Source organism: Dipteris shenzhenensis, chromosome 33, assembly GCF_047967505.1.
Source record: "Dipteris shenzhenensis isolate YYH24624 ecotype China chromosome 33, Dip_SZ_1.0, whole genome shotgun sequence".
In the NCBI taxonomy this organism is placed as follows: Eukaryota; Viridiplantae; Streptophyta; class Polypodiopsida; order Gleicheniales; family Dipteridaceae; genus Dipteris; species Dipteris shenzhenensis.
The window spans coordinates 19,957,382-19,970,149 of record NC_141628.1 but is presented as its reverse complement, the minus strand read 5'-3'; the positions used below and the strand labels follow the sequence as shown (position 1 = coordinate 19,970,149).

Sequence of the window (12,768 nt, the reverse complement as noted above, 5' to 3'; positions counted from 1 at the left end):
TTCACACTATGGCCAGCTCTTCACTTGGAGGGTGCAGCGGACTCGCATTTCCACTCGCGAGGTGAATTTTCACCACAGTGACCTTCATTAAAAACCCGGGTTTAGCATCGGGTGAATGGAAGAATTTCGATTTTGACGTCAAGAAAAAGATTTAGAGCTCACAAAAACCTGCAATTTTTTGCAAATGTAGTTAAAAATTATGCCACAACCTTTAAGTTTATGAAATTGTATCTCAAGTTTTATGAGCTTGGAAGTTTTTTGAATTCTTCCCAAAAAAGTTCTGAGTGTAACAATGTTTCACCATCTGCTGTCACGCTACGGTCTATTCTCTTGCCTCGGGAAGATTTCAACGATTATCGATAGCCACTCTGTCGGAGTTCATCAACAATTATTATAAGCAGGAGTCGCACCTGTCGGCTACGCCAGCGGCTGTTGAATCTTCACGTAATGTTTGGAAAAATTCGTCGCATGTGATCGTTCAAGATCACAGGCCGAGCTACAGCCTCCAAGTTACAACGCTTATTCTTTGCAAAAGTTTGCTACAAAATTCAAATCCCGATTCCCGCATAATCCATTCGGCTGGATTTCCAATTGTATTCTGATCATATTAAGCTTTCGCGGCGATGAAACCAATGAAAATAATTTATCGATGCCATCATGCGTGGTGTTTTAATGGCTACAGCCTATAGGTTAATATTTACGCCTCGAAGCGCGTGTCCAGTGCTCCGGTTGTTTAGGGACAAATTGACAATGCACTCGAAGAACACGCCAAACTTGCCATCCAACAGGCTCCCACCCCGGTTGATCACAATTCGCAGCTCTCTTCAGATCGCTGTTACATATCGTGAGGTTTCTGCAGCAATATCTCGAAATCCTTCGCCCTTTCCGCTGATCCAGATCAAGCATCTCCAGAGAAGTAATTTCAGATCAAGCTCTACGAGCATGTCAGTTCCCTTCTTGTGCGACGGCTCTCCTACCGTCTGCATTTGTGTTTACAAACCGCGGCCTGGCTACTCCATGGAAGATCTACTACGCCAACTACACAACATTATCAGATCCGTAGAGAAGTCCCGCACCTTCAAGTTCGCAATTCTGAGGGGACTCACCAATGGCGACTGGGTAAGTTTCTTTGCTTTTCCTTTGGCAGCAGCATGTGCTTCTCGAACTGGATTTGTGGTCGCTGCACTTAACTCCTTGACCAAAGCAGGCGAGCAGGGCTCCGCTAACTGGATGCATGTACCATCGTGTAGGTGGCGGTGTATGCTACTCGAAAAGGAAGGCCGATGGTGGAATCTAGTGAAAGCGTGAGCGAGTTCTTGGAGGTAAGAGTCACTATGCCTGCTTCTAGTTAGGCGTCTTTTCGCCCAGGTACCGTGTAACCGGCTGATGAGCTTTTCCCCCACAGATTAATTCTTTACAACACAGAATTTCTTCAGTGGCCGATACTATTGACTGCAGCCGGTATGCGATTTCCTGCGGAGAATGTAAGGAGAAGGACTCGATTGCGGAGTTATCGAAGGGAGAAGCAGTCCATTTTCGGTGGATCCAAGCAGATCCCGACCATCAGGAGGTGCTTGCCTACTCCTGTTTGGCGATTCTCAAGGCGTATTTGAACAAGATTGAGGGATTACGATCCTGTACATTCTATAATTCCTTGGACAGAAGGAAGATTGCAGGGTTGGGCGTCTGGGAGAATGCACAGGCAGCGTACTCTTTCATAACTGCTCCACAAGGCTCCCCAGCAGAGCCTTTCTGGAAGAGCTTGGGAGCCAAGCTAAGGTATGGGATTTGTGAGGTTGTGTAGTGACGAGCGCATGAAGGCTGTGAGCAGCGAGCAGATTCTTTGTATAAAGCTTGCAACTCATGTTTGATGTCATCCTTCAGGCCAACGGGATATTATGATGCTTTTAGGTGATACATGGAGACTGCAAACGACTGCTTATAATTCTAGGAGGGACTTGAAAATGCATAGCACTGAGCAGCTTGTAGAACGATTCTTCATAGCCCAGCATTTTGGAGGGGAGAACTGATACATTTTACAAGTCAGGAGCTGCTTCTCAAGCTGACATTATCGTGTTTGTAGTTGATCCGTGCTAACCACAGATGGCTGCGCATTATAATTTCTAGGAGGAAAATAGCAGGTTGTTTCAAGAACGATTCTCCATAGTCCAGCATTTTGAAGGGGGAGAACTGCAGATGGCTACCCTTGTACATTTTACAAGATAGGAGCTTCTCAAGCTGTCCCGTGCGTTCCTGTATCTGTTGCACCCAACCAGAAGGCGAGGAAGAAGCCTGGTTGGCTTCTTGAAGCTGTTCTTATGCATGATGCTGTATTTTTCTCCATTGTAGTATACCCACGGAGGAGGTTGATTGTGCATGTATGTCTATCGTGACTCCCAAATTCCCAGTTTGCTCATATGGTGTGCTTCTCTCATTCAACTGTCTTACTTCTATAATTTGTGTGTCTATTTTCCAAAAAATCCATTTAACTTAGTCCGCTTTGTAAATTGGTTGCAAAGTTTAGGGTTTAACTAGGTTAGGTAGACATTGTAAGGAAGGCTTGTAGTTTGGCCAACATACTTATTTCCTGTGTCTACATAAATGATGTTGCATGCAATATAAAATGAGGACAAAAGCAAAATAGTTGTCTACATAAATGATGTTGCATGCAATATAAAATGAGGACAAAAGCAAAATAGTTGTAATTCTACCCTTGAATGGTCTCTTCTTAGAAGAGGCAAATATCAAAAGCTGGGAAGGGGGGGGGGGTTCTCTCATAAATATGTAAGTATAGCACGTGGGTTCAACACAAGCATGTTTAAAAATCTCCTTGTTATACATTTTTCACATACGGAAGGATAAAATGATGGTGCATGCAATATAAAATAAGGAAGAAAGTAAAATAGTAGTAATTCTAGCTCCAAATGGTCCCTTCTCAGAAGAGGTAAATATCAAAAGCTCAGGGTGGGGGGGGGGGGTAGAGGGTGAAGCCCGAGGTCAATCAGAGTAGTGTCCTAGGAAGCTTGTGGAGTAGAAGGTGCTTATTGATGAATGTAGTCTATAAGGAATCAAAAGAAGGGTTGCTTCTTTGCATCATTCACCTTGTTGTGATGAGGTTGCCCTTTGACTAGTGAAATGTTTTTTCTACAAATTGGTTGTCATAATGAGTCAAAGTTGCCCATTAAGCTCTCTTAGTCAACCCCACTCGCCTCATTCCAAGCATGGACATGTCTTCATAGTCATTTGTTGAGGTGAATGTATCATTCATGTATGTCGATACTATGTATGCCATCCTCATGTGAGTTCCAACATCTCATCTACATTGAGGCTTCAAACATTGCACCACTAGAGAATTTGTCATATCCAATAAGTTGATCCTACTAAGAATCTTGATTGCTATATGGGGTTGATTGATTTGATAGGGTCCTTGCATCTAGAGGGACATTTTTTTATATTGTGGCACATTTTTCTCCTCTTCTAGAAGTGGTTGAGTTGAGATCAGGGATGCTAGTAACAACTAGGATGCAAGGCAAGCTAACGATGGAAAGAGAAGGCAAAGGGAGGGAAGGAGAGAGTGTAAGCACTTTGAGTTACTTCATGGAGCGACGATGCAATGAGAAAGATGCGCCATCAAATATGGTGTCCCATGTGATACCTCAACCAAAACAACTCGCTATACCTCTCATGATTAGTCCTAGTAATGGTGAGTTTAATACACTTGATGTTGACATGTGGCATCTTGCTAAGCCCCGTCAACTAATTACTATTACCATACTCAATGTTGCACTTTTGTAAGGTTTAACTCAACTTCCATTAATCATCTCAAGAGTTACATGCCCTTTTAAATCGTTCCATTCCTCTATACCAATATCATGCACCTCAACCATTCTCAATCATATCCTATGTGGACCATTCCAATGTGTACCTCAATCATCCTGTGGACCATTCCAACCAAATTTAAAATTGGCCTTCAACTTCATTCAATCCCATTTTTTCCTCTATTTGAGGCAAAGCAAGAAATAGTTAATGGCTCAAGTAAACTCAAAATACGGGCTCTTTGGAACCACATTTTGATGTGCAATTTTGGATCCCTTTGGGTCCAAGTTAACTCAAAAGAGGGGCTCTTTGGGGCCTCATTTTTATGTGTGCTAGCACACATCCAAAATAGGCTTTGAGAAGCTCTATTTTCCACCTCCCCCTTGGATCCAATATTGCCCATTGTTGGACTCAAAATAGTAGCTCTTTGGAGCCCCATTTTGGATGTATGCTAGTGCATATCTAAAATGGGGTTTGGGGACCCTAGTTTTCCACCCCCGCCCATCCCATCTTGCCCACTGGTGGAATTAAAATAGGTGCTCTTCAGAGAAATAGTTTGGATGTGCGTTAGTGTACATACAAACTGAGCTTTGAAGAATAATGTTTCCCATTCCATTCAATCCCCTTCTACCCTCTATTTGAGGTAGAGTGAACAAACATTTAGGGTCCAAGTGCACTCAAGATAGGGGCTCTTTGGAGCCCCCTTTTGATGTACACTAGTAAACATCCCAACTAGAATACCTATTTCATTAATTTTGGACTCGTGCACTGTCCAAATTCATTTTGTGAGATAATTTTGGATAAAACATTTAAAAAAAAGAGGCTCCTATAAAACAAAACATTGAGTCAAAAAGGAAGATTTTTAAAAATCAAATTAGAAAAAATGATGTGAGATGTTATTAAAACTAGAGTACATTAAAAATAGAGGACATCACATTGTTAAAAGAGACAAAAAGTAAGATTTTAAAAAATCAAATTAGAAAAAATGGCATGACATGTTATTAAAACTAGAGTACATTTCTCGGGGGGGTCACTATGTATAAACCCTCTATACCACGTGCATTCAAGGCCTATTTCTAAAATCCCTTATCTGTAAATTTTTCATTAATAAAATGTACCCCTTTTCTATACAAATCTATAAATTTTTCTCAAAACTATTTTAAATAGTCCCTTATGTATATTTATTTCTGTAAATTTTAGAAATAAAAAATATCCTTCTGTTGAACTCACGTGATAGGGTTACATATGATGAGTGACCCCCCCGAGGTACATTTCAAAAAGAGCACATCACATTTGTACAAGAAGTAGATCATATAACTCAAAGCCATATGGTGTCAAAAAAAACCTTAATAAAGTCTCTCTTATCTTCTTAATCACCCAAAGTCTAGAAGATCTCATCATTGGTCTCTCTTATCTTCTCAACAACCCAATCTTTCACTGCTTCCACAGCTGTATCCTCAACATAATTACATGCAAAGAAGAAATTTAAGCAATCACAAATTGTTTCTTTATAATTTCTCTGAGAGGCTCTTATTGTTCTCTCAACATCTGCATCAAATCTCCCATGATGAGAGCTGCGATAACAAAGGTTACTTAAGAAGTCTAAGAGATCTTGTCGTGCTTTTATCATACGTCTTAAAAGTCTTTCACTCTCTGCTATCTTGAGAGTCTCCTCCCTCTCTGCGTGCCTTTGTGCATCAAATTCCTCTCTCTCCATGTGTGTCAAAGGAGAACCTTGTCAAATTCTGGCCTCTCTCTGTGCTCCTTGGTTAGCAATCCATTCTTTGAGACTGTTAATTCCGAACTCCACGTCTTCGACAATGCCAAGGACATCCATGGGTGGGTAGATGATAAAGAAAGGGAGATGGACTATGATGGAAGAAAGAAGAGAGTGTTTGTGGAAGGACTAGGATGGAAGAATACAAGTTAATGAGAAGCACTAGGATGGATGAAAGAAGACAGTGTTTGTGGAAGAACTAGGATAGAAGAATACAAGTTATCAGGATGGATGAAAGAAGACAGTGTTTGTGGAAGGACTAGGAATATAGAAGAATACAAGTTATTGAGAAGGACTAGGATGTAAAAAATAAGAGAGTGTTTGTGGAAGGACTAGGATAGAAGAATACAAGTTACTGAGAAGGACTAGCATGTAAGAAATAAGAGAGTGTTTGTGGAAGGACTAGGATGGAAGAATACAAGTGCACTAAGGCACGATGTGTTCACTATGATAAGGATAAGGGTTGGAATAAAGTGAGAGGCACGATGTGTTCACTATGATAAGGATAAGGGTTGGAATAAAGTGAGAGAAGCATTGGTAATGCTCTACTTTAAGTGAGTGGAGATTGTCCAACTGAATAAAATTTTGCGAAGCATTGGGAATGCTGTACTTTAAGTGAGTGGAGCATTGGGAATTGATACTTACGAGTGAAATATATTACAAGTGAGAGAGAGAGAGAGAGCGATAAGACGAATACAAGTTAATTAGAAGGACTAGGATGTAAGAAATAAGAGAGTGCCTTGAAGGGATAGAAATGAGGGAAGATGTAAAGTGAAAGATGAATACAAGTTAATCAGAAGGACTAGGATGTAAGAAATAAGAGAACGTTTGTGGAAGGACTAGGATGGAGGAAGAATACAAGTGCACTAAGGCACGATGTGTTCGCTATGATAAGGATAAGGGTTGGAATAAAGTGAGAAAAGCATTGGGAATGCTCTACTTTAAGTGAGTGGAGACTAGGATGGAAGAATACAAGTGCACTAAGGCACGATGTGTTCGCTATGATAAGGATAAGGGTTGGAATAAAGTGAGAGAAGCATTGGGAATGCCCTACTTTAAGTGAGTGGAGACTGTCCAACTGAATAAAATTTTGCAGAGTAATGGGAATGCTATACTTTAAGTGAGTGGAGCATTGGAAATTGATACTTGCAAGTGAAATATATTACAAATATTACATCATCACATATTCATATCAAAATTCTCATCACACAAAGATTTATAATCACATCATCACACATTCATATCATAAAATTGTGTGCATGAAGATCGAAATATATTACAAATATTACATCATCACATATTCATATCAAAATTCTCATCACACAAGGATTTATTTCCAAATAATCACATCATTACACATTCATATCATAAAATTGTGTGCATGAAATAATTATATAAATATCATCAGTAAATGCCACTTAAGTAATAAGTCACAAATTGGTGTATAATCAATAAAAACTACAAACACATCATACATGCATCACAACTCTTCTGATGCTTCTAGTGGAGACTATGGCAACTCTTCTGATGCTTCCAATGGAGGCTGTGGTGCTCTAGATGTACACTCAGTCTCTACTTCTTCTATAGTATGTAGTGCTTTCGAAGTAGACTCAGTATCCTCTTCCTTAAATGCAAGCGGAGGCTGTGGCAACTCTTCTGATGCTTCCAGTGGAGGTTGTGGTGCTGTAGGTGTACACTGGGTCTCTACTTCTTCTGTACTGTGCAGTGCTTTCACAGTAGACTCAGTCTCCTCTTCCTTAAATGCAAGCTCTGATAGTGCTTCAGTTGCACGTTGTATTCTAATGGCAGCAATTAGGTCTCGAATGATTTCAACCCTTAACAATTGTATATCCTCCTCTGAATATTTGAGCTCCAAAGAGTCTTCCAATGAGATCTGTGGCTTAAGTGAGAAAATTTCTTTGAAAATCAACATGCAGTTGTAGGCAACTCTCCATCCACAACTATGCCCATCTTCCTGCTCTACTACTAAATGCTTTTGGAAGTCTACCGAGTCTTTGTACTATCCTATTTCTCTGATAGCAGATACCAAATTCTCAATCGACCTGCTCATCATGACATATTAAAAAAACTTAGTGTGTCTATTACATAAGTTACATAATATAGAAGTAACAACAGATTAATAGAATACTTACATTTGCACTGAGCCATGAATGCCTGCAATCGAGTTAACAAACCAACAATAGTTGTCTTCAAGGTCCCAAACCACCAGACTCCAATGTTCCCTACACGAATAATTAAGAACCATTATTATTTAACACAATGTTGCCAGTATAAGATGAAAATAAAGGTTGCCATGATACTTACATCTCGTGATATGCCATAAATAGGACTTGCATGCCAATTAAATATAAAGGCTATAACCATTTACAAACATCGGATATTGTCTTTCTGCTATCGCTAAGTATAGGAGAAAGGAGGGAATCCAACATATACACACGGTTTTGTACGGCTCTACCAAATTGTGAGATAACTATACTGCACCAACAAATAAATGAATATTAACTTATTAGATTTAGTCAAAATATTGAATTATCAAGCAGAGAAAAAGTTTGTATCAAAACTAAGAATGGCCATCATAACATTGTTATTGACCTCATTTGAAGCTCTAGAGAGGATTGAAATCTCCTATCTTTCAAATTCAAGATACTAAGGTCTATGTTGAATCATAACCCTAACATTAAAAGAGCTTCCCAATTCTTCCAATGAAGCCATGTTTGTAGAGTTGAGGTCTTCTATCCCGTTTGACTCTTTGACGACATTCATTTCGCACTCCTCTGAGCCATTATCTATTTGCCTTGTGGGAGGGTCCATAATGTCGCCCTTAATGATTGCTCGAATGGTAGATGTTATAAATGCATAGAGATGCAAATCCGTATATGTTGATAGTGTGGTGTCATTTTGTATCTCAAAAATTTGACCAAGTACCAAAAAGCAATTGTAGCCCACCCTCCATCCACAATTATAGATGTGGCTATTCTCTTGATGTGATACCTGACATGTTATATACTATATTTGTTGTGCCAAGTCACATTGCCGCATTACTTTGTCAATAGGACCTACTAACTTTCGAGCTGATCTGCACATCAAAACATATAACATCAGTGAATATGTGCATTGCATATCAATCTACATGTCAAGAAGTGACAACAAGTGTAGTCTATACTTACTCTAACACATTGCCATGGACAGATGTCATTGAGTTGGCAAAGAAGCACTTCTTCGCAAGGATGTCCACGACTACCAGACTCCAATGTGAGCTGCATTATCAATAAAGAATAATTACTGTGTTTGAGACAATTCTAGCAATGCAATAGAAAAAACAAGTAGGGTTTGATGCTTACTTCTCATAATATGCTGTAAAAATAACTCGTGCATCATTCATAGGAACGTGCTTCAACCACTTGCAAACATCCTCTATGGTCTCTTCTTTGTTGCTAAGCACTTCCGAAATACGAGGATCGAGCATATATGAAATGCTTTGTATATTTTGTGGAAAATTTTCTACAACATTACTATATTAAAAAAAAAAGTATTAGCTTCTTGGGTTTAATCAAAATAAGCAAAGTATAAAGCAAAGGAAAAGGCTGCATCAAACCTGAGGATGGTTGTAATGACTTTGACATTAACCTCTTTCTTAGGATTCAAGAGGATTGAAATCTCTTCTTTACCAAATTCAAAAAAATGAGGTTGTTGTCGAATTAACAACATAGCGGTGAATGAACTTCCAATCTGCTCCAATAGATTCATATTTTCATGACTCATCTTATTGAGAGAGTAGTCTACATCGTATTCTTCTTCACTTGCTATGTCTTCTACATCCTCCTTCTGCTATAAAATATAAAAAAGTTATGCGATGTAGACATCCCAAATAAAGGCTTAAACAAGCAGATAAGGTTTCATACATGCTTTCATTAGAGTGAGTCTCTCCTCCGCTTGGAGAAAAAATTTAAAAAGTAAGGTTTCATACATGCTTTCATTAGAGTGAGTCTCTCCTCCTCTTGCAGGAAAATTTTAAAAAGTTATGAGATTTACACATCCCAAATAAAAATAAAGGTTTGAATAATCATAGAAGTATAAAGATAGCATGCTTTCATTAGACTCAGTCTCTTCTCCTCTTGGAGGAAAATATAAAAAAGTTATGAGATTTACACATCCCAATTAAAGGCCCAATTAAAGGCTTGAACAAGCATACAAGTATAAAGATAAGGTTTTATACATGCTGCAATGTAGTCATATTTTCAGGTTGTTTCCCAATGGTAGTAATTAGACGCTGAATACTCTCAGCCCGAAATGCTAGCAGATCGGCTTCTGTATATGATTCCATTTTGACTGGTAACTCCAAATCAAAAATCTCTCTAAGAAACAACATGCAGTTGTAGGCAACTCTCCACCCATAGCTGTGTCCATCTTTTTGCTCCACTGGCAGACGTCTTTTGAATTCTACTTGATCTTGTTGCTCCGTGGTTGTTCTGATAGCAGATACTAGCCGATATGCAGCACTATCCATCATGACATATTAAATATATTAATATGTCATGATCATAAGATACAAAATAAGAAAGTATCAAAAATATTAAGAGAATAATTACCTTGGGGAGTTGGCATGATAGCCTTCCATTGAATTCACAAACCACAAACGGTTGAGTTCAAGGTCCTAGAAGATCAGACTCCAATGTGAGCTACACGACCAGAATAAAAATGATTATTGTTTTACACAAACTTGCCAAAGAAATAGTAAAAATAAGGTTAGAGTTGATACTTACGCCTCATGATAAGGCATTAAGATGACTCGCACCCCATCTAAATTCAAAGGGCTTAACCAGGTACAAACATCTTCTATATTCTTTTTAGGAGAGCTAAGAATAGAAGAAAGGAGAGCATCGAGCATGTAAACACGATGCTGCACTGCACTAGGAAGCTGAGAAATAACTACACTGCACCAAGAAATAAACAAACATTAGCTCATAGAATTGATTTGCATTCTGCACTAGGAAACTGATATATAACTACACTGTGAATAAATAAACAAATGTTAGCTCATTGAAGTAGCAACAAATAAACAAACGTTACCTGAGAATGGCCAGGATAACATTGTCATTAACCTCTTTTAAAGGATTGGAGAGGATTGAAACCTCCTCTCTACCAAAGCTCAAATACTGAGGTTCTCGTTTCAAAACGATCCTAACTTCAAATGAGCTCTCCATTTTATCCAATGCAGCTAAATTTGATTCTTCAATCAAATTTAGAGGTGGTTGCATTGTTGAAGTAGAAGGGAGTGCCTCCGTATTGACTTCATCCATTTCTTCTCCCTCTATTGCTTGTAAACAAATATGAGAGATTAGATTCATTATCTTTAAATTTAAATCTTATTTAAAAAATTGTATTTAGTTGAGAAATAGAGAGTTCATACCGCTAAGTATTGTCGTAGTGGCCTTTTTTCATAACCCTGCGAGCCATAATTATCAAAGAAGGCATCATCATGTTTGTCTTCATCCACCAACCTCTCTCTGAACGGGTCATGTAAGTCCATCTTTTCATCATCATCAACTGGGACATTATGATCTTCAAGGTAATCATCCATGTCATCGGTGTCCTTGAAGCTGAAAATAAGCCATGAAATGCTTATTTTCAATAATATTTGTGGAGTTGCCTTTTCTAAGGAGATCCTCAAATAAATATCCCATCCTGCACAAGGTGACCTCCCAACCTACCGGTAGCGAATTCTCCATCATGGTAAGCAAGAGACTCCCACTTTTTGCAGGACTTCCATAGTTGTTTTTTTGATAATGTATGGACCTAGGAATATCTTGCTCTTCTAGCATTCGGGGGGGTCACTATGTATAAACCCTCTATATCACGTGCGTTCAAGGCCTATATTTAAAGTCCCTTATCTGTAAAAAATTTCATGAATAAAATGTACCCCTTTTCTATACAAATCTGTAAATTTTTTCCAAAACTATTTTAAATAGTCCCTTATGTATATTTATTTCTGTAAATTTTAGAAATTCAAAAAATCCTTCTGTTGAACTCACGTGATAGGGTTACATATGATGAGTGACCCCCCTGAGTTCTAGCATCAATCTCAAATTATTTGAATTCCCTCTTATGTTCTTTTGTAAGGAGTGATCAAGGTTGGGACTCCGCATACACAAAAAGAATGATTCAAGAGATTGAATTGCTATGCCACATTCTCTCTTTCCTCTCTTCGCTGCATAAACACCACTATAGATCTTCAAATCTGATGAATATGCTCGCTCTAGAGTAACCTGCATGGCTTCTTTGTCTTTTTTATCAACAAAAATGACAATGTTGCAAATTGCCACTTTGCTAATGGTGGTATATACTATTCTATCAATGAAGTTATGGATATCATCGCTAGAAACTTCATTGATAAAGAATAGTTGTGGCTTATCCCATGCTGACTCATTCTTGAAGAAGTCATCTTCTGAGATTCCCCTGAAGTTCACAAGCTTTCCAGACTCTGCCGTAACCTCTACATTGAATTGAAAGCTTTGGTGCATATCTGTCGGCATCCTTATCTCACTGATTAATCTTTCCACATATGCAACCACCTGTTGTGGGATTTCTTTTCTCATATAAGAGGTTACTATTTCTGACCCATCTTCATTCTTTTTAATCCACCTGTTTGCCCATAGCTTTACCTTGGGTGTTGACAAAGAAGCTATATGCTTCACCACATTATAGTCAATGTTACAATGAGTAAGTGGAATTTGTTTCTCTGACAGCAAATACTTAATGGCACTATGCATTGCATCACACCTCACTCGTACATTGATGCATTCTTCCATGCAGTGGTCTTTGTCTTTTTTTCCAAAAAACCATTCTTTCTTTAAAATTTTTTGTGCTACCATGGATGCATACTTGTCAGTAAGTACTTTATAGGCCTCCAGATCCTTGCCATCAACTCCTTCTTATCCATTACCTTTGACTTGCCGGAGATAAACAAAGGAGCTTCATAGGTCAACTGTCCACACTCACAAGCAATGCACGTTTCAGGCATCTCATTGAACACTTCAACAGGACGAAATATGATAGAAGTGCAGTCGGCATATCTGTCCCTCACCACCTTGAGGCTTGTCATACTTTCTTCTCGCTCTTGAGTTCCCCTAGGCACAACTGCACTCAAAGAAGTA

General features: G+C 38.7%; 1 protein-coding gene across 1 annotated transcript; it reads left to right on the top strand.

The window, feature by feature from the left end:
• Positions 1 to 750: 750 nt before the first annotated feature.
• On the top strand, positions 751 to 2,290 carry LOC147879800 (uncharacterized). Its single transcript, XM_087371606.1, has 4 exons — positions 751 to 1,119; positions 1,251 to 1,322; positions 1,406 to 1,570; positions 1,663 to 2,290. The coding sequence occupies exons 1-4, from the start codon at positions 751 to 753 to the stop codon at positions 1,792 to 1,794; spliced, it is 738 nt and encodes a 245-aa protein (XP_087227732.1). The 3' UTR covers positions 1,795 to 2,290.
• The last annotated feature ends 10,478 nt before the right edge of the window (positions 2,291 to 12,768 follow it).